This window comes from Juglans regia, chromosome 10, assembly GCF_001411555.2.
Source record: "Juglans regia cultivar Chandler chromosome 10, Walnut 2.0, whole genome shotgun sequence".
In the NCBI taxonomy this organism is placed as follows: domain Eukaryota; kingdom Viridiplantae; phylum Streptophyta; class Magnoliopsida; order Fagales; family Juglandaceae; genus Juglans; species Juglans regia.
In genome coordinates, this window is record NC_049910.1 from 34,357,109 (window position 1) to 34,384,295 (window position 27,187).

General features: G+C 35.8%; 2 protein-coding genes and 1 pseudogene across 2 annotated transcripts; 2 read left to right on the top strand and 1 right to left on the bottom strand.

Annotated features, from left to right (window-relative positions):
- Window positions 1-1,019: 1,019 nt before the first annotated feature.
- On the top strand, window positions 1,020-3,160 carry LOC118349708. Its single transcript, XM_035695251.1, has 4 exons — window positions 1,020-1,690; window positions 1,937-2,057; window positions 2,280-2,438; window positions 2,546-3,160. The coding sequence occupies exons 1-4, from the start codon at window positions 1,020-1,022 to the stop codon at window positions 3,158-3,160; spliced, it is 1,566 nt and encodes a 521-aa protein (XP_035551144.1).
- Window positions 3,161-11,383: 8,223 nt separating this feature from the next.
- On the top strand, window positions 11,384-24,978 carry LOC109005281 (annotated as a pseudogene).
- An 889-nt stretch (window positions 24,979-25,867) lies between these two features.
- On the bottom strand, window positions 25,868-26,629 carry LOC109005431 (protein OS-9 homolog). The gene is made up of 4 exons (XM_018984382.2): window positions 26,579-26,629; window positions 26,385-26,501; window positions 26,204-26,310; window positions 25,868-26,061 (listed from the first exon to the last, which is right to left on the bottom strand). The coding sequence occupies exons 1-4, from the start codon at window positions 26,612-26,614 to the stop codon at window positions 25,905-25,907; spliced, it is 417 nt and encodes a 138-aa protein (XP_018839927.1). The 5' UTR covers window positions 26,615-26,629; the 3' UTR covers window positions 25,868-25,904.
- Window positions 26,630-27,187: the final 558 nt, after the last annotated feature.

A 27,187-nucleotide genomic window follows, 5' to 3' on the forward strand; every position in this document is an offset into this window, starting at 1 on the left:
GAGGTATTCCCTGCCCAATCTGCATCTGTAAAGCCATCAACCCTTTGATGATTATTCTTTGAAAACATAAATCCTTTTCCAAGAGAGAACTTTAGATATTGAAGAATCCGGATCACTGCATCCATGTGATCTTTACTAGGACAATGTCTGAATTGACTCACTACACTTACATCATAAGCAATATTTGGGCTAGTATGTGAGAGATAAATGAGCTTACTAGCCAATCTCTGGTATCTTTCCTTATCCGTCGGTACCTGGTTTGGATATTCTCCAAGCTTGTAGTTTTGAACAATTGGAGTGTCTGCAGGCTTACACTCCAGCAATCCCACCTCTGACAGTAGGTTTAGTACATATTTTCTTTGGGAAATAAATATACCTTGTTTTGATCTAGCAACTTCAATTCCCAGAAAATATTTTAAGTCCTCCTAGATTCTTCATCTCAAATTTAGTTGCCAATTGGTTTTGGAGCTTCGATATTTCTTCTATGTCATCCCCTATAATAATCATGTCATCTACATAGGAGTGTAAGGAAGTGGTGAGAGGGGGGGGTGGAAAGGTCAGAATCAGATTGAAGAACCTATAAGCAAAGTCCAAGGGCTGTTAAGAGTATGCAGGGGGAAATTAAAGGAATGGGCCAGGGGTAAGGAAAGGAATCGTGAGAAGGAAATCAATAGGCTTTCTAAGGAAATAAAACAGCTGCAAGATAATGAGAGGCTAGACAACATAGAGGCTATTAGGGAGCTCCAAAAACAGGTGGGGATTTTATTGGAACAAGAGGATTTAAAATGGAGGCTAAGGGCAAAAAAAAACTAGTACAAACTTGGTGATAGAAATACCAAGTTTTTTCATGCATGTGCCTCTCAAAGAAGGAAGAAGAACAAGATAAAACAGGTTAGGATGCTAATGGGAGGCTTTGGGAGGAGCAGGAGGATATCATAGAGGCATTTTATTCTCACTATAAACAAGTTTACCAATCGACTTCACCATCAATCGAGGCTATTAATTCGTGTCTTTGTGCAATGGAGAAACGCATAACTACTGAGATGAATGATGATTTGCAGAGAGAGTACAGCAGAGATGAGGTGGTAATAGCTATGCAACAAATTGGACCCTTGAAATCACCAGGCCCCGATGGATTTGGTGCCTCTTTCTATCAAAACTACTGGGAGGTGGTGGGGGATGAGGTGACAGAGGCAGTATTAAGCTTTCTTAGGGGGAAGGGTAGCTCGAATTGTTTAAACCATACACATGTGGTTTTGATCCCTAAGATAAAGGAACCAAAAGATGTTGGGGATTTTAGACCAATTAGTCTTTGCAATGTTTTTTATAAAATCATTGCAAAGACTCTGGCCAATAGACTTAAGAAAGTGCTAAACAATGTGATTTCTTTGAACCAAAGTGCTTTTATACCGGGGAGGCTTATTACTGATAACATAATTGCAGCCTATGAAATTCTCCATTCCATGAAGAAGAAGAAGAAGAGAGGAAATAAGGGGAGTATGGCTTTAAAGCTTGACATTTCAAAAGCATACGATAGAGTAGAGTGGGGATTCCTAAGGGTAGTAATGGTTAAGTTGGGTTTTGGTGAAAAATGGGTGGGTCTCATAATGCAGTGTGTTCAAACAGTATCCTATGCCATTGTAGTGAACGGAAAACCTGGAAATTCTTTAAAACCATCTCGGGGTCTAAGGTAGGGAGACCCTTTATCTCCCTACCTTTTTCTCCTATGTGCAGAGGGATTGAGTACTCTCATAAACCAAGCTGAAAGGAGGGGAGTTTTGAATGGAGTTTCAGTGGCTAGAGGGGGGATTCGAGTTACACATATGCTTTTTGCATATGACTGCTTGGTGTTTGGGCAAGCTTCTTGGCATGAATGGGTGAAGATAAAAGTATTGTTGCATATTTATGAGGAAGCTTCAGGTCAATGTTTAAACAGGCAGAAAACAGCTTTGTTTTTTAGCTCTAACATTAAGGCAGACATTAGGGAGAGGATCAGAGTGGATGTGGGGGCAGGGATTCAGAATAATTGTGAAAAGTACTTGGGATTACCTGTGATGGTGGGGAAATCCCAATATATTACCTTTTGAGGTATAAATGACAGGGTGTGGAATAAAATTAGTAATTGGAAAAACCATTTCCTCTCACCCTCGGGCAAAGAAGTATTGTTGAAGGTAGTAGCACAAGCTGTCCCAACTTATCACACGAATGTTTTTAGACTCCCTGTGAAACTTTGCAAGGAAATATCTGCATTAATGGCTAAATTCTGGTGGAGTTCTCAGAAAAATGAAAATAGAATCCAATGGAAGAGTTGGGCAAAAATGGGAACTGCTAAAACAGAAGAGGGTATGGGTTTTAGAGAGCTTCAAAGTTTCAACACTGCACTTTTGGCAAAGCAATGTTGGAGGATCATGACCATGCCACAATCTGTTGCTGCGAGGGTGCTGAAAGATAAGTTTTTTAAACACTCTGACCTGCTGAAAGCTAAATTGGGGTGGGGTCTTCAAAAATATGGAGGATTTTGTGGGGTTCTATTGGTTTGTTAAAGGAGGGATTGGTTTGGAGGGTGGGAAATGGTGAACAGGTGAAGATATGGGAGGATAAGTGGATCCCAAAACCCATTCAATTTAGCATTCAATCCCCTCAAAGGAACCTGTGTGCGGAGGCAAAAGTGGAAGAACTCTTGCTTAATGGAGGGTGGAATCATAGGCTAGTTTATGATACTTTCTTAAAAGAGGAGGCTGACCTTATTTGTGGTTTACCAGTTAGTAGCTCTAATGCACCAGATAAAAGGATTTGGGCTTTTTCCAAGGATGGCTTATATAGTGTTAAAAGTGGTTACCATTTGGAGAGAACTAGGAAAGGCAGAGATAAAGGGTGTTCTTCAGAGGCAAAATGTGAAAAAATAGTATGGAAGAGTATTTGGCAGCTGAATACACCTGAAGTGGTAAAAGTGTTTATGTGGAAAGCTGTTGTGAATAGCCTACCTACCAAGTGGAATCTGTTTAGAAGGAAAGTAGTGGAAAATTCACTATGTCTAGTGTGTGGAAGAGAGAATGAAACAGTGGGACATGTGCTGTGGAGTTGCAATGCTACTGGTGATTTGTGGGCTGATAATAAGAGCCCAGTGCAAAATGGCATCAGATGGATGGTGATTTTATAGATGTTTGGTTGCTGATGATAAAGAAACTTCCACGACAAAAACTTGATCTAGTAGCAACTGTAATGAGGAACCTGTGGTGGAGGAGAAATGCCTTTGTCTTTGAAAAGAAATTCAAAGGACCAGGGGAGTTGTTTCGACAAGCTGAAGAGAGTCAAAAGTTTTTTGATGAGGTTAAAAGGGATTCGGATGGGGTTAGCAGAGGAAGGGAAATGCAGAAAATTGGTGACAAATGGATTAAACCAGATAGGGGGTTTGTGAAGGTGAATTGGGGTGCTAGTTTGAATATAAAAAAGAATAAAAGAGGGGTAGGGATTGTGGTGAGGGATGAAGAAGGTGAGGTTTTGTTATCACTTTGCTGTTCAGTTGCAGGTACATGTACACCAGTAGTTGCAGAGTTACAAGCCTTGTGGAGAGCGGTAAAGCTTTGTGAGGAGCTGAATTAGCAGAGGGTCATCTTTGAAGGTGATGTGTTAGGGATCATACAAGTTGTAAATAGGAATAGTTGTTGTTGGGAGTGGCATGGACAGATAGTTGACGATATAAAACTATTTTTACACAATAGAAGGAATTGGTCTATACAATACACACACAGAGGAAACAATAGAGTAGCTCACACTTTAGCTAAGCTGGATCTTGATGTATTGGATGAATTCGTTTGGATGGAAGGGGTCCATCAAGAATTAATTCCTTTGTTTTGCAAGACAAATTATGCAACGTTTCAGTTATGAGGTAATACAGAAATGAAAATTTTCTGTTTTCAAAAAGAAAAAAAAAAAAAAAAAACTTAAGTCACACAAAACTTTAAGAGAAATAATTTTTGTAAAAAGTCTCAAAACCCTTTTTCTCTTTTGGCACACTTGGATACCTTATCATGAGTATATGATTGTGTAAGAAATTTCATGCTCCAAAGGGCCTCTGAATTGATTAAATTTTTTTGAATTTCAAAATCGCATTCTTGAAAATTCGAAGATAATCTGACACTCATCTCATCCCAACTCATTTCATTTCATCTAATCATTATAATTTTCACAAACTTTCATACAAAATACAATAAATAATTTAATTTTTTTTCAAATTTCAAAACAAAAATTATATTAAAAAATAATATTCTAATAATATTTTATTCAACTTTCATTTTATCTCAACTGACTATTCAAGCCTCCTGGCCTAACTCTTCTTCAAAATGCGGCATGCCCTTCTATCTAAATTTTGAATTTCGAGATCTTCAAAGCTTCATCATCATCCAATACTCAAACTTATCTCAATAAATAGAGCATTGGTCTCTTATCAACCCTTACCCATTATCTATATAGATAATCTGATCTTTCTATTATACCCAAACTAAAAAAACAAACGTTATCTATTGTTTTGAAACAAATTTAACCAATACTAAAAATACTAACAAGTTCTTTATAAATCTGAAACAAGAAGAAGGCACTTTTTCCCAAAAATTCTATTCGCATTAAATTCACTATTGCGCCCACTCAAAAGGGCAAGTCCAGGACCAGTGAGAGTGGTCTTAAGGCCCAAAAGGTTACCATATTAAAGCGACAACATGCTCCCACAAGAAAATACAACTACCAAACTATCGAAAGCAATAAGTGAGTTAGACCCCTCCAAAAAACGAGATACAAATATAGAATATAATAAAGATATAGAGGTATGCCCATACTCTCTCTTTTAAATAATTGAGAAAAAAAGGATAAAGGAATACCTACTCTTTTACTCTTATTGCAATTCAGACAAAGTTGATTATTGTGTGCAGAGACTAGATATATATTGATAAAAAAAAATTACTGCATCTCTGATCGATGTTCTTGTCCCTATTCATTGTTGGAGAATAGAAAAGAACAAACAACATATCATGAGTGCCATGCCATCATCATCATCCAAGAATGTCGACTCCACCTGTGGTAATTGGTACATCCATGCACATGATCAGCTCGCTTGTGACATTTAACCCAGAATAAGGACTAGAATTATAGCCATTACTCATTATCTACATAATATTATATATCTGTATGAACCTACCTGAGTCACAATTAAACTTCAAATACACGCGGTATGTCCTAAATATTTTCCTTTCAAAATGATTTTCTAAGGATCCAAACGCCGCTTTCTGACTAGATCTGCAGAATACATATATATAAATATATATATATGCGCACGCGCTCGCACGCACTGACAAACACAATTTTATTCTTGCTTGGATGGAGGACGGGTAGAAAATGTTCAGCTGACACGCATATATCACGTACCCATCAAAAGGTAATACGTACCTTCTGAATCGATATAAATCCATATGGGTAGTGTTACTTGTCAAAGGTTTTTCTGTTGACCGTTTCTCACGGAGGCCGTTCATGAGAACGAGTCTCTAGCTTCCTTAAGTTTAGGAGCCTTTGAAGTGGTCCACTCTAATTTATTCAACACGTTCATAGAACGTAGAAACTGATCCCATGATAAACTGAGCACGTGGGACACGTAAAACTAAAGCTTGATGGAGGCTTCGGCTATAAATATTGTGTTTGGTCCCCAAATTCACTCACTCAATCCCTTTCAGTCTTGCACGATCTAAATAGAGTGGAGTAGAGTTTGGAACTGCCAAACATCAGTGAAAAACCGTAGCAAAACAGTGAGGAGCATGAATGGTTAGAGGTACTGTTTTAGTCATTAAACTAGTCGATTCTTGTTTGTAAAGTGTTTATTCCGCAATATAGAATCGCTTTAAGCTTTCATTTGGTATCAGAGCCCCGTTTTATCTCTGTCTTGGTGTTTAAAAAAATTGCTCTGTTCATCTCTGTTTTTGGCCGAAAGTTTTGAAAAATTTTAAGTTTTGATTTTTGGATGTTTTTTATTCAAAAGAAGTTTAGAAATCATGTGGAAATAGTTTTTCTAAATTTTCTGTGATTAAAAACGTGTTTTTTTTACTTGAAAATGGTTCCAAAATCGTGATCTGCGGAACTGTCTAGAGGTTGAAAACTATCAAAACGACATGTAGTTTTCAGCTTTATTGAAAACAATGTATCGTTTAGTGAGGAAGTCTTTCATTCAGTGTTGATAAACGACACGTTGTTTTCAGTTTGGTGAAAACGACATGTCGTTTAGTTCACAGCTATTTATTTAGTATGAAAATAAACGACATGTAGTTTTCAGTTTTGTTAAAAATAACATGTCGTTTAGTTGGGTTAGCATTCATTCAGTATAGCAAAACAAACGACACGTCGTTTTCTGTTTTGGCAAAAACGTCATGTCATTTAGTTGGGTCTCAATTATTCCGTAGAGAGAAAAACGACACGTCGTTTATAAGTTTAATAAAAATGACATGTCATTTATGTGGCCTGTTTTTCTTTTTAAACAATGAGGAAAACGACATGTCATTTTTCAGTTTTGGAAAAATGACATGTCGTTTATATGGGTCAGTTTTCAAAAATAAAAATAAAATAAAATAAAATAAAAAATAATTTTTTTTTCACTTTTACAGATGGTCTGGAAAGTGGGTTTTTGGGCCAAAGCCCTTTATGCTTATAATTGTTATACTGTATAGTTGTGCTTATAATTTTTATTTGATTTAATTATATGCAATTTGGATAATTGTTCTATAAATTTATTTATTATGCTCGTATTTAGTTTGCATGAATTTATTAATTTTATTCCATATTAATACAAGCAATTTTTGGATGAGTATATAGTTAAAGGCATGAAATTAAATGCTATGCATAATATTATAGTTTTGATTATGCAATATTTATGCTTATATTTTGAATATTTTGTGCATAATAATAACATGTTAGTATTAGTTAAAATTATGTAATTCATAATATTAAGCTAGTCTTATGCAATTTAATGTCTAATGATCCATATAATTTTAATTAATTAGAGAATAGCCACAGCATCTTTAATTAAGTAAAATTATTATAATTGATTAAGATCACATAAAGAATATTAGACATTAATTGTAATTAATTATACTTAATATGATAAATTTATCCCACAAGAATTTTTATTATATTTATATTATTAATTATGATAAAATATCAAGTTATTCATAAATTACCGACATGAATTATGAATTTAGTAAATGATTTGATAGCTTTATTATAAAGTTTAATCTAAAATAGAATATATCTCAAATTATAATCATAACATACTCTTAGAATTATGAATTAGGTAAATAAAGGTAAAATTCTATCATAAAGAATGATTGAATCTACTTGAATTAAAATTTAAGCCTACAGGCAATTTTATGTCATTAGATTCAATTTTTAAGCATGATTTACATTGGTAAACCTGATATTTTTTATTTAGGCCTCAGTTTTAACGTAAGCATGTAATCTATAATTTTATGCAGTTGCACAACCTGTAAATTTCTTTGATATTCGTTATGATATCCCTAAACTTTAGGGAGATAATTATAAGGTCTAGAATGAGAGAGTTCTTCTTCATTTAGGGTGGATGGACATAGACTATGCTATTAGGAAAGACGAATCACCAGCACTCACTGATACCAGCAATGCAGCAGACATCGTGCTTTTTGAGCGATGGGAGCGATGTATAATCGCCTCAGCATGATGTTCATTAAGACTAGAATTTCTGCTAGTATTCGTGGTTCTGTCGATCAGCATGAAAAGGTCCGAGATTTGCTAAAGGCCATTGATGAATAATTTGTCACTTCATACAAGGCACTAGCAAGCACCCTAATCATGAAGTTCTCATCCTTAAGGCTCACCTGTGTGAGAGGTGTGCGTGAGCACATCATGCAAATGAGGAATAATATGGCTCAATTGACGCACACCATGCAAATAAGGAACAATATGGCTCAATTGAAGAAACTCGAGGTTGAAATGTCAGATTCCTTCATAGTGCACTACATCCTAAACACCCTCCTGCATCAATATGGACCATTCAAAATCTCATATAACACACATAAGGATAAATGGTCAATTAATGAGCTCATGACCATGTGTGTTCAAAATGAATGGAGACTAATGATGGAACAGGGTGAAAGTTCAATGTTGGTAACTCGTGGAAATGGCAAATCTCAAGCCAGTCAGAAAGGAAATGCAAAATACCTCCCCAATGTGGTATTAAGAAAGCTTCCAGGTGTTTCTTCTATAAAAAGAAGGGATACATGAAGAATGAATGCGCCAAATTTCAGAAATGGCTTGCAGACAAAGGTAATCCAACCTCACTTGTTTGTTATGAATCTAATATGGTAAATGTCAATATTAACACATGGTGGATTGATTCTGGATCAACAATCCACATTTCAAATTCCTTGCAGTGTTTACAAAACCTAAGGAAGCCAGTGGGAAGTGAGCAAAGCATCTTATCAGGAAACAAGATGGGCTCGCATGTGGAAGCTATAGGAACTTGCTATTTAATTTTATCTAGTGGTTTTGTTTTAAAGTTAGAAAAGACATTTTCTGTTCCAAGTTTCTCTAGAAACTTGATTTCAGTTTCAAGACTTGTACCTTTTGAATATTCCTTTAATTTTTCAAATTCATCATTCAGTTTATTTTATAAATCTGATTGTGTTGGGAATGGAACTTTGTCTGATGGTCTTTACTGCATTAATTTACAAAATAATGTCACTTATGATTCAATGTATGTTCACATTGGCACTAAAAGGTGTGTTATTAATGATGATTCATCTAAATTATGGCACCGGAGATTAAGTCATATCTCCGTAGATAGAATTAAAAGATTAGTAAATGAATGGGTACTTAATACTCCAGATTTTATTGATTTTGAGATTTGTGTGGACTGCATAATGGGAAAGCAGACCAACAAGTCAAGGAAATGTGCCAAAAAGAGTTCAAACATATTAGAGATCATACATACTGATATATGTAGTCCAGACATAGACTCACATGGTCAGAAATATTTCATCTCTTTTATAGATGATTACTCACGATATATGTATCTCTACATGCTTCATAACAAGAACAAAGCATTAGATGTCTTTAAGATCTTCAACGCTAAAGTAGAGAAACAATACGGTAAGCAAATTAAGATCGTGAGATCAGATAGAGGTGGAGAATATTATGGTAGATACACAGAAGATGGACAAGCACATTGGCCATTTGCAAAGTTTCTTTAAGAGCATGGGATTGTTGCCGCCCAATACATCATGCTTGATTCACCGGACCAAAATGGTGTAGTAGAAAGAAGAAATCGAATATTATTGGACATGGTGCGAAATATGTTTAGCAGCTTCAATCTTCCTAAATCCTTATGGGCTAAAACACTTAAGACGACAGTGTATATATTAAATCGAGTTCCAACCAAGGCTGTTCCTAAAACACCATTTGAATTATGGAAATGTTGGAAACCGAGTTTGCAACATATGCGCGTTTGGGGATGCCCATCTGAGGTGAGAATTTATAATCCACAAGAGAAGAAACTAGACCCAATGACCATTAGTGGGTATTTCATTGGATATGATGAAATGTTTAAGGATTATAGATTTTATTGTCCATCTCACAGTACTAGAATTGTGGAATTAAGAAATGCAATGTTTCTTGAAAATGACTTGATTAGTGGGAGCAATCAAACCAGGACCATAGTTTCTGAGAATGATCATTCAGAATCTCAACATTCCACCTCAAGTGATAGATTAGTTATTATTTACAGCACCCCTCAAGTACAAACTGGTGTTGAACGACCAATCATTGAAGTTCCACAAGGTGCTGACGACATTCCAGTAGATCAGGTAGTTCAAGAGTTGCCAACAACTGTTGAACAACAAGTTGAACCATATACTTCTTAGGAAGATGATGGTACAACATTAACAAGATCTATTAGAGCAAAGAGATCAACATTTCCTAATGATTATGTTGTGTATCTACAAGAATCTGACTATAACAATGGAGCTGAAAATGATCCCCGAGTTCTTTTCACAAGCCATGAGTTGCAAAGAATCAGAATTATGGTACAATGTCATGAAGGAAGAGATGAATTCTATGAAGAGTAATAAAGTCTAGGATCTTGTTGAGCTGCCTAATGGTATAAAAGCCATTGGATGTAAATGGGTCTTTAAGACTAAGAAAGACTCATTGGGCAACATTGAGAGATACAAAGCAATACTTGTTGCTAAGGGATTCACTCAAAAAGAATGAATCGATTACAATGAGACTTTCTCTCCTGTATCTAAGAAAGATTCCTTGCGTGTTATTTTGGCATTAATAGCCCATTTTGTTGACTTAGAGTTGCAACAAATGGATGTAAAAATAGCATTTCTCAATGAAAAATCTAAATGAGGAGATTTACATGAAATAGCCTGAAAGATTCCCTCTAGTGATGGTGAGCAATTGGTCTGCAAGCTCAAGAAATCCATATACGGTTTAAAACAAGCATCCCGCCAATGGTATTTGAAATTTCATAATGTAATTTCTTCATTCGATTTTGTAGAAAACGTTATGGATCAATGTATATACCAGAAGGTCAGTGGGAGTAAAATCTTTTTTCTTGTTTTATATGTGGATGACATTTTGCTAGCAATCAATGATAAGGGTTTGCTGCATGAGGTGAAACAATTCCTCTCTAAAACTTTTGATATGAAGGATATGGGTGAGGCATCTTATGTCATTGGCATTGAGATCCATAGAGACAGATTTCGAGGTATCTTGGGTCTGTCTCAGGAAACCTATATTAGTAAAGTTTTAGAGAAATTCCAAATGAATGATTGTTCACTAAGTGTAGCTCCCATTGTGAAGGGTGATAGGTTCAATTTGAACTAATGCCCGAAGAATAACCTTGAAAGGGAACAAATGAAGAACATTTCATATGCTTCTGTTGTCAGAAGCCTAATGTATGCTCAGGTCTTTACAAGACCTGACATTGCATTTGCTGTGGGAATGTTGGGACGATATCAGAGTGATCCAGGTTTAGACCACTGGAGAACTGCAAAAAAAGTAATAAGGTACCTTCAAGGAACCAAAGAATACATGCTTGTGTATAGACGGACGGACAATCTGAAAGTAATTGGCTACTCAGATTCTGACTTTGCTGGCTGTATTGATTCACGCAAATCAACATCAAGATACATTTTTTTTTATAGCCGGTGGAGCTATATCATGGAGGAGTGCCAAACAAACATTGACTGCCACTTCCACTATAGAAGACAAGTTCATCTCTTGTTTTAAGGCTAATTTACATGGTGTATGGCTTAAGAGTTTCATTTTTGGACTTAGAATTATAGATTCTATCTCTAGGCCATTGAGAATGTATTACGACAATTCAGTTGCTGTTTTTATGGCTAAGAACAACAAAAGTGGGAGTCGAAGTAAATACATCGACATTAAATATTTGGCCATAAGGGAACGAGTTAAAGAAAAGAAAGTGGTCATTGAGCACATTAGCACTGAGCTAATGATCGCTGATCCTTTGACTAAGGGCATGCCACCATTGAAATTCAAAGATCATGTAGTGAATATGAAACTTGGTTCCATTATTTAATTTTTTATTGTATGAACAATGTTATTTTAACAAAATTCTTAAATATTTTGATATTTTTTTCTCATATTGATGTGCACCTTAATTTAATAATTTAATTTTGAGAAAATTCATCTAAGTTGGACAAAGAATAAACATAGGGTTTATTCATTAAGAAATTGTTGCCACATAAATTATAATGTTTAAGAAATAAATACATGGTAATACATGGAAGGTAATACTCGTCATTAGATGACCTATCGCCATGATTCATGTATTTATTACTTAAATGCAAATTATCAATGGGTTTAAGATGAAATATTAGATTAGAAGTGTGGACCAAATGGGAGAATGTTGACCATTTCTCACAGAGGTCGTTCGTGAGAATGAGTCTCTAGCTTCCTTAAGTTTAGGAGCCCTTAAAGTGGTCCACTCTGACTTATTCATCATTTCATAGAACGTAGAAACTGATCCCATGATAAACTGAGCACTTGGGACACGTAACACCGAGGCTTGATGGAAGCTTCGGCTATAAATACTGTGTTTGGTCACCAGACTCACTCACTCAATCTCTTTCAGTTACACCATCTAAATAGAGTGAAGTAGAGTTTGGAAGTGCCAAACATCAGTGAGAAACCACAACAAAACAGTGAGGAGCATCAATGGCTGGAGGTACTATTTTTGTCATTAAACTTGTCGATTCTTGTTTATAAAGTGTTTATTCCACATTATAGAATCGCTTTAAGCTTTCATTTTCCACCCACCTCCCCAGTCCCAACGTTAATGTCGACTACACTGCAAGGGCTCAGTACTCTTGGCTAGTGTCAAGGAGACAAAGGACCCCATTTGATGCTGCCATGCACACCATGGGTAGGCTCCTCTAGACGTAACCTACATGAGGGAACGTGCTGTAGGGGATGAGACTCATCGACCTAAAAATCCCTCGGGTAGTGTCCAGCTCTTGAGTGCTTGTCCATGTAGTGGGTGTAATGTATGAGGAACCCTCGATCCTCTGATAGGAGGGACATCAACGGACTACCAAGGATACTAACGGGAAGAAGGAAATTGGAAAATCACGTCGCATTAATGGCACTAATACCCAAGCTACGCGCCACATTATTGACGACGTCTCTGCCATGAGAGCTCAGCACTGACTAAAACCAGTCGATTAGGGAGAGAAAATCGATATTATCGGTCTTGATGTGGCCTGGTTGGATTCTTCAGCCTGCTGTCGCTGTCTCTATGATGGAGGAGGGATGTCGCGTCCATTGTTGAGTGATAGTAGAAGGTTTAGGGTTTAGGTTTTAGGGTTGCAAAAGAAGAAGAAGACGCGAGGAAGAAGAAGAAAGGGGGGTTTATTAAACCTAATTCAAAACGGCGTTGTAAGCCAAAGGGCGCCATTTTATATGTTTTTTTTCTTAACTTCCACTTGGCAAAACGACATCGTTTCACTCAATGCCATTTTATATACATATATTAAAAAAAAATAGAAATGATTGGGCGGTTCAGTGGTTTCCCAGGGGTTCACCGGCGCTAAACTGCCGTTATTGGTTTTCCCTCAAATCCTCTTGCTCGCTGATCGGTTCTGGCTAGTTTCGTGCTCATGCGACCGGTTCTGGCAGTTCCTGTACACCCCTAGGGAGAAGTATGAGACGCTTCGAATTGCGGCCCCTAGTCGATCAATTTGATTTGAGCGGGAAAGGTCTTGAGAGATGGCAATGGCACTGCGAAGCTGGCCCAACTGTGCGTCAAGAACAACGCCAGAATTCTCACCAGTCGGGGCTGCATCGAGGAGAGAAAGTCCTTGGAGGAGGGGTTTCTGGTCGAGGAGGAACGCTCTTGGAGACTCAGCAGAGTCAAGTGAGTCTTGCACGTCTTTATGTATGCTTTCCCTCTTTTAGATTTGGTTTTTGTTGCTTTTACTTGTGAAGAAATAAAAGCAGGTTGGCTTTTGATTATTCCTTTTACTGATTTGGATGAGACATTGTTCCTCATAAGCAATGTATATTGTCGAGTCTTTGTGATTGTTTAAGTTTTTGTCTTTTGATCGTGGGTTTGTTAATTAATTTTTCTGTTTTGATCCTGGGTTTGTTTATTGATTTTGGAAGGATAGTTTCGATGTCCTTTCTCTGTAATGCAGTTGCATAACTCAACCTCTCTCTCTCTCTCTCTGTCTCTGTAATGCAGTTCGTTGGTATGATGGATTTCAGGGGTTTTGATAAGTAATGTGTTTGATGTTAAAAATTTAATTACAAATGCAATTTGATAAGAAAGTTGAGTTATAGTGCAAAACACGGTTTTTGTCTGAAAGTATATTTTCATCATATTCTAATTTGGTTCACGGAATCTGTCTAAATAGAAATTTAGTGTAGAAACATACCACTATCGGGTCTAATTCTTATTGTGCTCAGCTTGAGTAAGGATTTTCATTTATACTATTTTATTTCTCGTATAATTAAATATTTTTTCAGCCCCACTTTGGTGCTGCAATCAAATATACAAGGTTTGTAGATACATCTCATGCCATCATTTATTTAAGATGTAATGCTCCTATTATATATATACGTTTTCCCAAGCGTTACCCAAAGTGGATAGATAGGCTGTTGTCCAACTCGATAGAAATCTGTGATGTAATCATCACAAGAGTAGCATTGTCTCAAGTCTGTGTTGAATTAACCATAATGCAATAGTATTTTCCACAGGATTCCAGTACTAATTGTGTATTTTCATCATATTCTAATTTGGTTCCACGGAATCTATCTAAATAGAAATTCGGCATCTTTATTTTCACAACTCCTCTCAACTCATTCAATCTAATCTAATCATTACAACTTTTTCAAATTCTCACACAAAATAAAATAAACAATTCAGCTTTTTTAAATTCCAAAACAAAAATAATATTAAAAGAATATATTTTAACAATACTTTATTTAACTTTTAACTTTAATCTTATCACATCTCATTTGTGAAAACAAACGAGGCCTAATTCTTATTGTGCTCAGCTAAATCAAGATTTTCATTTATACTATTTTATTTATCGTATAATGAAATCTTATTGTGTGACCACTTTGGTGTTGCAATCAAATATACAAAGTTTGTGGTTACATCTCATGCCATCATTCATTTAAGATGTAATGCTCCTATTATATATGATTTACCAAACGTTACCCAAAGTGGATAGATAGGATGTTGTCCAACTCGATAGAATTATGTGATGTAATCATCACAAGAGTACCATTGTCTCAAGTCTGTGTTGAATTAACCATAATGCAATAGTATTTTCCACAGGAATACAGTACTAATTGCTAAAGCAATAATTGGGAATACTTCTCTAGGATATCATATATGCCCTCCAATATAATGGCCTTGGAAAATCGGAGGAGCTGGTTATGTGGTTATTTTAGTGCCCAATTGGTATCTCTCCCAGCTGTTTTTATCATTTTCCATAAATGAAGTTTTCTATATATGCAAGTGATCAAGGGGTGAGGGAGTGGTTGTTTGTCTGTTGTCTGCATATCCAACTTGGTGAAGGGATGCATGAAAAGCCCAAAAAGAGAAACAAGCAAGCAGCTATTGGAATGACTAATATTACTTTATTGCTTTTGCACTCTTTTATGATCGCCTCTTCTTCGTGATCATGAGTTGACAACACATACATCAGAATCAAGTTGAATCCATTGTTGGTTTTTCTAGTTTGTGCAGGCACTTGATAGATACATGTACTCTAATTAATTATCGCACCTACAATAATGTGATTTGGCTCTGTAGCCGCAGATGACATTTTTGTAATGCGATTAACTATTTGTCTTAGTCGCGTTTACCTCTTAATGTTTTAATCACTATTCGTTTAGATGACAGTTCAACCATTGATCCAAATAATAAATACCAGAAACATGGGTCACACATGGAGAAGATAGTAAAATAAATACACTTAGACAGAGAAGGACAAAAACGTAAAAAAGCACTAAACTAAGAAACAAAGCGACACAACTATATGACACGGGGACATAATAGTAAGGAAAATACTAACGTTTGGATTGAGAGATAAGACAAACTGAGATAGTTTGTGAATAGTAATGAGATTTGTGAGTTGAAATATTTTTAAAAATTTTGTGTGTTTGAATTGGAAGTGAGATGAAATGATTTTAAGTTGTTCCTGAAGATGAGATAGATGTGAGTCCTATAAATGATTGTATAGTATTGTAAAGATTTTATTTATTTATAAATATATTTATAAATAAATAATAATAACTTATAAATTATATATCCAAATTTTTTTATAATATATTTTATAATAATATTATAAGATGATAACATATATCAAATCAAATTATATAAAAAAAAATGATATTTTTCTCTGTTTTCAACATTGTAAGTTGTTGTTATGCTTAAAAGTGGTAGTTAAGATTATTAAATAATTTCCCTTTTCTCTGTTTTCTAATGGTATTTTTATTATTATATGGGACAGGTAGATGGCAATCAATAGGGGCATAAAGCCAAATGCAATCACTTTTGTCGTTAGTAAGAACATGTGAAGACATCTCAAAATTAAAAAGTAATTATTGCTTGGATTGAAAGACTATTTTACCGTACTAGATGAGTTGGGATGATTTAAACCAAAAAAAACACTATTTGGATAGGTTAATCTCCCTGACTCTCCAATTCCTCCGTCTTGTTACCCTCCCTAATTTCCTGAACTACACAGTACACACTACAAAATCACAGATAGCAGCCTGTCGTCTGAGAAAGAAGGAACTCCAAAATTCCACACCTATTGACTCGCGAGAGAAAACAGAGAAGATTGTTCGGTTAACTACATAAATTAGTTATTTATAAGTCAATATTATTTTTATTTTAAAATTTATAAAAGTAATTTTTAATACTATTTGAATATAATTTTTTATATTATTTTTGCGTTTATTTTGCCCATTTTAACCTAGCCACTTCATATCCTGATAATTTTTCGAACGATATAAAATGCTCAATAAAATTTGTAGGACATATTTTGTATATTTATCTAGTTTTTACTTAAAACTCTAAATTTGAATAAGTTCGTGATCACATCTCATTTTAAGTTTGAATTTAAAAGGTCCTCAAGTCATTGTTAGCTATTGACAATGCAAAATAAGCAATCAAAATAAGTTTATGTAATGTCTAGTTAATAATTAGATAAAAAAGTTAAAAATTTGAAATTTAAAAGTGTTTGTCTTAGAGTAATGTTTGAAAAGGAAATTAAAAGTAGAGATAATTTCACTTTACAAAGAAACTGTAACAACCGGGCTTAAAGCCCAGCCCGTTGGAGAAGCCCAGCCCGCGAGTGGATAAGGAAGGACTGAACGGCGCCGTTTGGTGAAGGGATTTAATTCCCTTTTACGGAAACACTGTTTCTCTTCTCCGCGTTGCCTCCCCCAGTTCTCTACAATTCCGGATCTCACTCACCCGTGCGCACCAACCCACGACTCCAGCAGTTGTGTTTCATCTCCTTTCACACTCAAGGTTCGGCCATTACTCAATTTTTTTCAGATTACTCAATCGGGTTCTCAGTGTTTTTCTTCTTCTTCATCTCTTCACTGTGTGCTCAACTCAAGGTTTTGAAACTTTAAATTGTTCTTCCATTGCAGATTTTTTTTCGGCTTCTTGAACAGAGTGGTAACTCCTCTCTTTTGTTTATTTTATTTTACTTCTTCTCCTTCCTTCTTCTTCCGGTTTTACTCTTACGGGCTTCACTACCATTTTCGGTTTTACTCTGTTTTGACGCGCACACACACGCTGCCTGTTTAGCCGTGCATCATTTAGTCAATTTTTTTCCCCTTTACGTAGACCATTAATTTATTCCAGTAGAAAATTTTTTGACTTTTATTTCGGATTGATGTTTTTAATTGTTAGAGCAGTGGAGGGTGTTAGAATTAAGGATGTTGATGGGTATAATCTTGGATGTTTATTGAGTCGGTGTTTGAAATATTATTTCAGACTCTTCAGTGTGAACAATGGATGTTTTGGAACTGATTGTATTGAAGTTTCGTGCAAGTTTTGAATTGATGAATGATTAGAGTAAGGATGCGTGCACTGAAATTGTCTTATTCAAAGGTTGGAAATAGTTTGGGTTGGATTATGTTTTAACTAATGGAGTTACTGTTGTTGATTTTGGAAATAATTATATTTGGTTTGGTGTTATAGAAGGTGGTTGTTTCGGGTTTTAAATGCGAATGGATGAAGAGAATTGTTCGGGTTTAATTGTTAGGATAGTTATTGAGTTGTGAAGGGATTGTTTTGATTTATTACTTAATAAATAGCAGCCTACTAGATTGGTTATTAAATGTTGGATATATATTCTTTTGTTTAGGTGGTGTTACTTTTAGAGTTCCGACTCAAGGTGTTGATAATTCTAAGAAGTCAGGTAAGCGGGGTTCATATACTAGTTTTGCATAAAAGAAATAAAGTGAGGTTGACTTTAAAACTAAACGTGTTTGTTTTTTAAAAGAAATGATCTGAAAATAACCTCAGATGTTTATTCTGCATACGCATAAATTCAATATAAGAGAAAGTGTTTTCTGTCATGACTGGTGTAGACATGAGCTAGTTTTGTGCATGTTGTTTCTGAACTATGTAAAAGAGCGAATAAGAAATTCTAAAAGTTTTGTTATGAACAAATGAGAATATTTTGTTTATATTTATCTCGAACACGTGAAATGATCTGAAACTTTTCAGTGTTTTGTTTAGACATGATGTATCGTCTGAAAATCTTGGCATGAAGTTCTGATTCTATATATGTTTGTAACCGGATTTTCGATGAAATTCGTTCTGTTTCTGTTAAGGCCCAGCCACGGGTATAATGGTGGTTTATAACCCTACCACGGGGTGAAACATGGTATACGGCCCAGCCACGGGTATAATGGTGGTTTATAACCCTACCACGGGGGTGAAACATGGAATATGACCCAGCCACGGGTATAATGGTGGTTTATAACCCTACCACGGGGGTTAAACATGGTATTGTCCCGATGTGTTTATTAAACGATGATATGATTATAAGGTGTCAGTTTAGAAATGTCAACGGATTCTCTTTTGGAATAAGTTTATTTTTCTGAAAACTTCGCTCTAATGTTTTTGTACAAGTTTTGTTTCTGCATTCTGAAAGTAAATGTTTTGTTCGGCTTATCAAATGTTATAAATGCTCATGTTTACATGCTAGTATATGCTCTCTGCTTGCTGAGTTGTTGATAACTCACCCCGTTAATCTTCATAATATTTCAGATGATATCGATGGCTCAGCTAAAGATCAGTATTAGAGTCTAAGGAGAAGATTAACATTGATTTGTTGTTGGGTATCCCATGATATTAGTGTTGGTGTTGGAGGTTAATTATCTTTCTTAAGTTTGCTTCAATGGATTTAGACGGTTTATGGAGACTATGTTAATATTTTATTATTTCTAGTTGTTATTTGAGACATGAAGAAGAGTTGATTTTTTTTGGGGTTGTTGGATTGAATATTGGACAAATGAGTTTATTTGATTTATTTAATTGAAGTATTTACGTTTGATTTGAGGTTTGGGAAAATGGATATATTCTTGAATTTGGAAGTACTCTAGCCTTGTTAGAGTTGATTATCAGGTGTTATGAGTTAACTCTCCGGACCCTCGGGGTCGGGGCGTTACAGAAACCTCAAGTCTTTTATCTAAAATTTAGAGCACTGATTTGTGTGGACTTATATGTATAATAATTAAATGTCGCATACGCATGAGATATGTTAATGAGATCACTTTTTACGTATAAGTATTCACACTGTTGGCTTGTTATAATTTAGTTTGACATATCAATAGTGTGGATGATGCATCTATCACAACAATTTACAAATACAATTTTTCTTAAAATTTTTGAATTATGTGCTCACATCCCACTTGAAATTGACTTATATAAAAATGTTTGAGATTCCTCAATCACACCCTCATGATTGGCCTTCTCTTAACTCGAGATGAAAGTGAAGGAAGAATTGGAAAACACTATTATGTCCTCACAATTGTACCGTCTTAATTGACCACTGGTTAAAAATATTTTTTTATTTATTTAGTAATTAAGAAAGTAATTTTAAGCGTATTGACGTATAATTTTATATTTTAAAAATATTAAAAAAATGTAAAAATAAAAAAAAAATAAAAAAACCTGAGTGGTACGTGTAAACGCTGGGCAGCATATTAGCGTTGCCCTTAAAAGGCTGAAAACAGAGTCAGTCATGAGTGATGATACCCACACTTCCGACTACTACCACTTTACTATTATGCGCACACGTGGCTTTATTTATTTTTTTCTCCTCCTTTGCCTATTGTATTTCTGCTGCCCGAAATTCAAAAATCGTCATAAACTTGTATTTCTAACAGAGAGGGCACGTACTCTCTCTCTCTCTCTCTCTCCCCCTAAACTGGTCAGAGTTCTCATTGGCTGTTGAAATTGGAGCGGCTTCATCACCCTGAGTTTCTTTAACTTCATGATCTAAGCTTTTCTTTCTAAATGTCTGCAATCTTCAGAAATCTGGCATGTTGAACCAACAGATCCAAACAGGTTTGTCGCAATGCTAACGAACAACTGAATGGCAACATAAGGAAGGAAAAAGGAACCAAACTCCCATGAATGGTTTTTGCAATTTTCACCAACACCATCAGAATCAAATATATTTGAGCGTAAAAAGTGTTATTCAGATCACACTAAAACATATTACAGGATTTTTGAATTTTATTGTGTAGACATGCGGCTGTCATTGTGTTATTTTCATCAATGCATCAGAATTTTCAGGTCTATGCTCCACATAGGGTGGGGAGGATAACAGTTGAACTGCAAGGCAGGATTAATGATGGTCGGACACTCACTTAGGGGCAGGATATCTAAGCAGAATATTTGGTCTTATTGTTTCAGCAAATATTTCTTAATTTGACAGTTCATATAAAAAAAAACGATTTGCTTATTAAATGGATTCAATGCTTATAATCAATTTGAACGGCATGCACATCATAAGTTGTCTGAAAATACTAAATAATTCTAACAGCATGCAATATTCCACCATTTGTCAACCTCAAGTAAATAATTTTTTCATTCCAGCTTCACCAGCTACAACAAATGGTGGAATAATAATTTTCCCGTAGCCTTCTATCAATAACTGGATTAAATCCACATTCAATGGTTCACAATTGCATCGCTAATATGTAAACTTTTACAATACACAGAGTTTCCAGCTACATACACGTTTACAACATACTAAGGTCACTATGGTGACTACATTCACATGGATCTAGTGTAGACATTCTTGGAGCTTTTGTCCAATTACATCAACCATATATCAAGCTGCCTTGATTAGTCTGTTGTCTGTTGTCTGCATACCCAACTTGGTGAATGCATGCAGGAAAAGCCCAAAAAGAGCACCAAGCAAGCAGCCATTGGAATGACTATGTTCTGTAGTTTGTTAGGAGTCATTATTACATTGTATACTATTCATTTTATAGACCTGTATTATATTCCACATGATAATGACATTTTGTCTTTTCAATATTCTTGGTAGGCATGCATAATTTTGTTGTTGCTTTGGGTTATGTTGATTGCCTTGGGAAAGGATTAATTTTTTGCTTTCATTTTACTGCTTTGCCCATGAGTCTGTTCTTTTTAACTTGATGGAATGTCTGTCGCAACAGGGCAGCTGCCACGGCACTGGCCAAAAGGCATGCAGATGGTTCACTACCAGTTGAAGACTTTAACATAGAGGTTGAAGATCAAAGTGGACAGATTGTACAGTTGGGATCTGAAACTGATCAGCGGTATGGTAAATAGTTAAGTTTTGCACATAATATTTTGAAAGTGCTGTTAGATGTGAGCATGGAATTCTTTTTTTGAGGGATTTAAGGATCTATGATCCCTTTCTCAATGCTGAAGATTTGAACGAACTTTCATGTTACAGGGCTGTAATGATGGGACTGATGCTTCATGCAAATGGAAAGCAACTAATTAGGAGTGAGAACTACAAAGATGCATTAGAAGTGCTCACCATGGGAGAGGTCAGTGGCAGTCCAGTTTTTGCAAGTGGTTAATACATTTAAATTAGTTACGTAATTGATTTTTTGATATTGTATGGTTTTCTTGGAATAATTAATTCAACCCCATATGTTTTCATGATTGTAATTTTGGGATTTTGAAATTAGGCCATAAAAAAAAAAGAAAAGAAAAGGAAAAAAGTTCTTAGAAGAAATATGAGTAAGACTCAAAAGTTTGAACCAATGCTATACTTATAAATAAATAAAAAAAGGTTTGAACCAATGCTATTGTCCTGATCAATTGTTTTTTATTCAGTAATCATAGATTTTCTCTCATACGATTCTAATCGATAACCCTGCATTCTCTTTGGTTACGAACCCCCTCTCTATCAATTGCTCTGTCTTTTTTTATTGTTTGTTTTAATCTTGCATTCATGAATAGATTTTTATCTTATATTAGCCACTTTTTTTCTTGACATGAGAAGTTGTTTGCTGTAATGTACAGTAAAATATTTTCCTGTGATTAATCCCAATTGGGTTCACCGCTTTCTTCCAGGAGGCTTTCTCTCTTTGCAATCCGAAGGTCATTGAGGGGAGTGAGCATTCTTTCACCTGCGTATATAAGGCCTCCTGCAATAGTATTAAATTATTGACGACCATTCACTTTGAGAGGCATGTCATGTTTCAAGGTCATCTGTTTTCATTTGATTGAAATAGCTGAAATTTGCTTTGAGTTGCTTCCAATTAAGGGACACCATTTGGCTGAGCTGCTTGCGGAACATGCCTTTCAAAATTGCTAGTAACCATTAGAGATTTTGCTTCTAGAATTTGATTGAACATGACCTAGGTTACCAATGCTTCTGGGAGTTGGAAAAAATAAATAAATAAAGCTACCTAAGTAATTCATGACATGGTGAATTTTAGATTTGGTAAAGGTAACTTTGGCGATTTCATCCTTGTTGACATTCAAACATTTAGTTTCTTTTTACTTATAAAAAAAAAACATTTAGTTTCTTTTTACTTATAAAAAAAAACATTTAGTTTCTTTTTGGTTATAGACTATCCTCAGCTTTTTAGTGATATCTTGTTTGCTTTCAGTTGATTGACAATGTCCCAATACTGCAAATGGACATGGTCTGGTGTTATTTCATGCTCCGAGATATCAGATGGCTCTCGGTGCAGGAGCACGCCTGGAAAAGGCTAGGGAAGGAATTGAACGTGCTCATGGGAAAGACTACTCCCGTGTCAGACTGCTCCAAGCAGGTCGCCATCCAGAGCTTGCAATGTGTGTTTTCAAATGTATACTTTTAGTCTCTATGTTCTTCACCAGTGGTAACCCCTAGGGGTTGGCTCAAGTGGTAAAGGCCTTGATCTTGGTGGTATGCTCCCTCCAAAGTCTAAGGTTTGAATCTTCTTGGGTGCAAACAATCTTCAGGAGCCATCGGACTAGGTGCACTTTGCGGAAAATTCATTGCCGAGGGCCTATGCACCCCCGGGATTAGTTGGGACGCTGTTCTCGGACACCCGGTGCCATTCAAAACAGAAAAAAAACTAGTGGCAGGAAAATTCTTGGATATTCTGTGTGAAGCTAATTTATTTTGAATTTCTGTATATAGACATTTGAGACTGGAGCTGCTGGAAGGGGTGGTGGCATATCACAATGGTGAGTTTGATAGATCAAGGAAGGCATTGACCTCAGCGCATGCAAAATACTTCCAGGTTAGTTGATACCTAACATAACTTAGAACAAAAGGAAGAGAGTTTTGGGTAATGTACCATCCCCTTCCTCTAAAAATTAATCTCTTCACCTTGTTTTCTAACAATCTGAGTAATGTACTATCTCTACGTGTTTCTTCCTTCTCAGTACTAATCTCCTGCTGTTGATTTCAGCTGCAGGTACCAGATGAAGCCTTATCACTTGTTATGAGCATGGGATTTAAAGAACGTGATGCAAAGAGGGCACTGCGAATGAGCAATCAAGATGTTGGGAGTGCTGTTGATTTTCTTGTTGAGGAGAAGGCAAAAAGAGCACAGAAAAGAGAGGAGGATATTAGGTGAAGAACCGAAATAATGTGGGTGTGACTTGATCAATGTAATTCTGATGTATTCGGTTTTTACCTGTTAATAGTGCTCATTAGTACAAAAATTTTTGTAGGGAGCAAAAAAGGTATGGAATGACACCCTCAAAGAAAGCTGTGGATCTTAATAAACTGAATGAATTGGTCTCTGTTGGGTAAGTATGCCAACCAATACAATTTTTAGGGTTTAGGATCTGATCTACTTTCTTTTTCACACTATCAATGTATCTGATCTACTTTCTTCAAATATTGTTACATTTTAATAATTTGTTGCTGTTTTTTTTTTTTTTTTGAGTGAACTTTAATATTAAGCATGTGCATGGTACTAATAAATTTATTCTCACATCCGTTATCACTAGTCATGCAAAGAATTGCTTGATTTGGCAGGTTTTAGAAGGAGCTTGCTGCTGAAGCACTTCGAAGAAATGAGAATGACTTTGAGAAGGCATGGGATAATTTGACAGATCCAGAAGCAAATTCGGCCATACAGGTCACCTTGCCTTTCCCCTGCAATAAGTTTGGTTGTTCATTTTAACTCACCCTACCAGTATTTTCTTTCTTTGTCTACAGGTTGATATTGAATCAAGGAAAAGAAAAAGAACACGACAAGCATCAGAAACTGCAATTGAGCAGCTTGTACGTATGGGCTTTGAAAGATCAAGAGGTAACTTATTGCATCGCAACATATACTCACTTAAAGTAGTTATTTTTAGGTTTATTTCCCTAACTGCTCTAGTTTATTTTTAGGTTTCTTTGGAAACTAAAGTCGCTGAACTACATGATAGTAGCATACAATTATTGGTTTCAATCCCCGAAATTAGTATTCATGAGGAAACCAAATGACTAGAAAACTCATTGAAAGTTCCACCAAATTGTTTTCCTTTAGCATTTTGATGAGGACTAGGGTGGTAAGATGTCTGGGAGAAACATGAGTAGAATTCAATAACTTCACCTGATTTTCTTTAGGGTAAGTAGCAAGGTTCTGATGTCATCACTTGTGTGCAGTGGTTGCCGCTCTTCAGACTATGGCATTGAAGTTACAAATGAAGGCGAAGCCATAAATGAGTACTTGGCTATGCCATAGCGTGGAGGCATCTCGACAATGAGAAGACAAGTACTCTAGGCAATACTTGCGTACTAGTATATATGTAAATAATATGATTGGTACATGTCGAATCTGCTTCACTTATAAAGAGGTGTCTAGAATTTAGTCATGGGCAGTTCATAATAGAGTTCCACCAACATTACACCTGTAATTGTGACATGAAATATGGCCTGCTTTTCAGTCACAATGCTTCAGATTTTATGCGTATGCCATATTTATCCATTGCTTGAAAAACTAACACACATTCTCAGGGGGAGCTTAAGTATTACTACAGGTTTTAGAGTTCTACTTAGTATTTGTCATCATAAAAAACAGGGAGATTGTTGAACCCAAGGTTTTAAGCTTCATATAATTTTATATCTACATATGGATTTTGATAATAACAAATGAATTTAAGCATAAATGAGAGATGTTTTGATGGAAACAATGTCCATGACTTTCTTTCATTAACCTAGAATGTACTTAGGTATTCTTTTGTATACTTCCTATGTATATGGACTATGTCTAGTACATTCGTATGAATAAAATCTACTTATTATTACTTGTAAAAAAAAATAGTTGATAATCAATCGCCCACGACATGTTGTGTTTCATTCCGACAAGGTCATATTTTCCGGGCGTTGCAGGGCTAGAATCCTAGAAACAACAAAACTTGTCATAAATAGTTGGTATATCTCTTTTAAAATTCTGACCTAACGAGGGAAGAATCATGAATTTTCAAGATCAAGCCACTACAACTTAGAAAGCTTGAACTAGCCCAAAATTGACATTTTTATTTATTTTAGAACATTGCCAGGTGAGCTTGCAGAGTCGCGGTCCACAGATCCATTTCACCAACATGTTGGAAATGGACAGTACTTTAAATTGGATTTCAAATTATCGAGAATCCTTAAGAGGGGGGAATCTTCTTGGAAGACTATCAACAAGGATGGTGAAATTGACCAAGAAAGTTGGGGGCGATTGATTATGTATCTATCTTCTTTTTCAGGGAAAAAAAAAACAACAAAATATCCAAATACAATGAAGGATCATCTCTATGTTGCATTGACATGCCATAGAAAGCATGAATCATTCTTTTTACACGTATTGACAACCCCTCTGCGTGTCAGTACATGTCACTCTTTTGGATCATGAATTGATAGATCGTCATTGTCTGTGACCATAAGGATCGGCTTTTCTTTGGATTCTTCCTCCACTTTTGTTTCCTTGAAATCTTTAGGAAGCACATTACAGTTAATGGTGTGCCACACTGGTCTCTCTTCTTGAAACAATCTGCTAGGTCAAAGGTGGTCAGACCAAGTGTCCAGTGCATTAACATAAAAGATATATAGACACAGCATAACATGCATGTTTTGGCACTGCATAATGGCAGGCTACCATCACACACACACACACACACACACACAAGACTTACAGGTGCTTGCAAAGCGTTGGACATTGAACTGTGAGTGCATACTTGCAAGTGGATAGCTCTGTAAGAGAACTAATCATTGCTCTAGACTCCGAGCATACAAACCTCACCTGTGAATGGAAACAAAAATTTGCCATGAGATACATGGGAGCAGAAAAATCAATAATCTTGAATTACTTCATACCTCAGTCTCTCGTGGCTGATTAGTAAGGTCACACATGGTTCCATTTGTATACTGATGAGCGTGATACGTACACGAACCATTCAATATGATAACACTTCTGCTATGTACAGTCGCCGGCTACAGTCGCCGCGCAGTCAGCTGTCAGCTTGTATTAAAAACAAAAAACAAAACAAAAACAGAACAAAACAGAGTACATTTTCGATTCTCCGAGCTCGTCTTCGGCAACTCATTTTGGAACTGGTGTGGTCTTCGGCAACTCGAGCTCGTCTGTTTTTAAGTGGATCTGTGCTCTCTGACCTTCAAGTGGTTGAGTTCGTAAGCAGCCACTGATTTCGAAGGCAGATATTTGTCGTGATTTCTACTTGGTCATCTTCGACTGGGTGATTTCTAAATTATAATAATGATAATGATAGCAATGAAGCCTTAGGCAGGAAGTTCCTTGCCTAGGAAGCAAATAGAATTTTTCACGTCTTTTTCCCGTCACCCAGCACGAGCCTCCGCTGTGATCTCGTAGCTGTCTGTGTTTAACTTAGCGTTGCAGTCGCTTCATTCTCTGCAACCCAGTTATTTGTCGAAGTGTTCTTTTTAGATTCGAATAATGCTATTTTATAAAAAAAAAAAAAAAAATTACAATCTAATGTAATACATGAAGTCAAGTCAATTTTTGTGTTTACTTTAGTGAAACCTAAAACATTTCTCTTTAAAAAAATTAATGAAAATTTTCATTACTTTAAAAAAAAAATAAATTAAAAGTTAAAACAAAGTATATCCTCATTAGCTTACAGCAAAAAAATGCAGAGCCG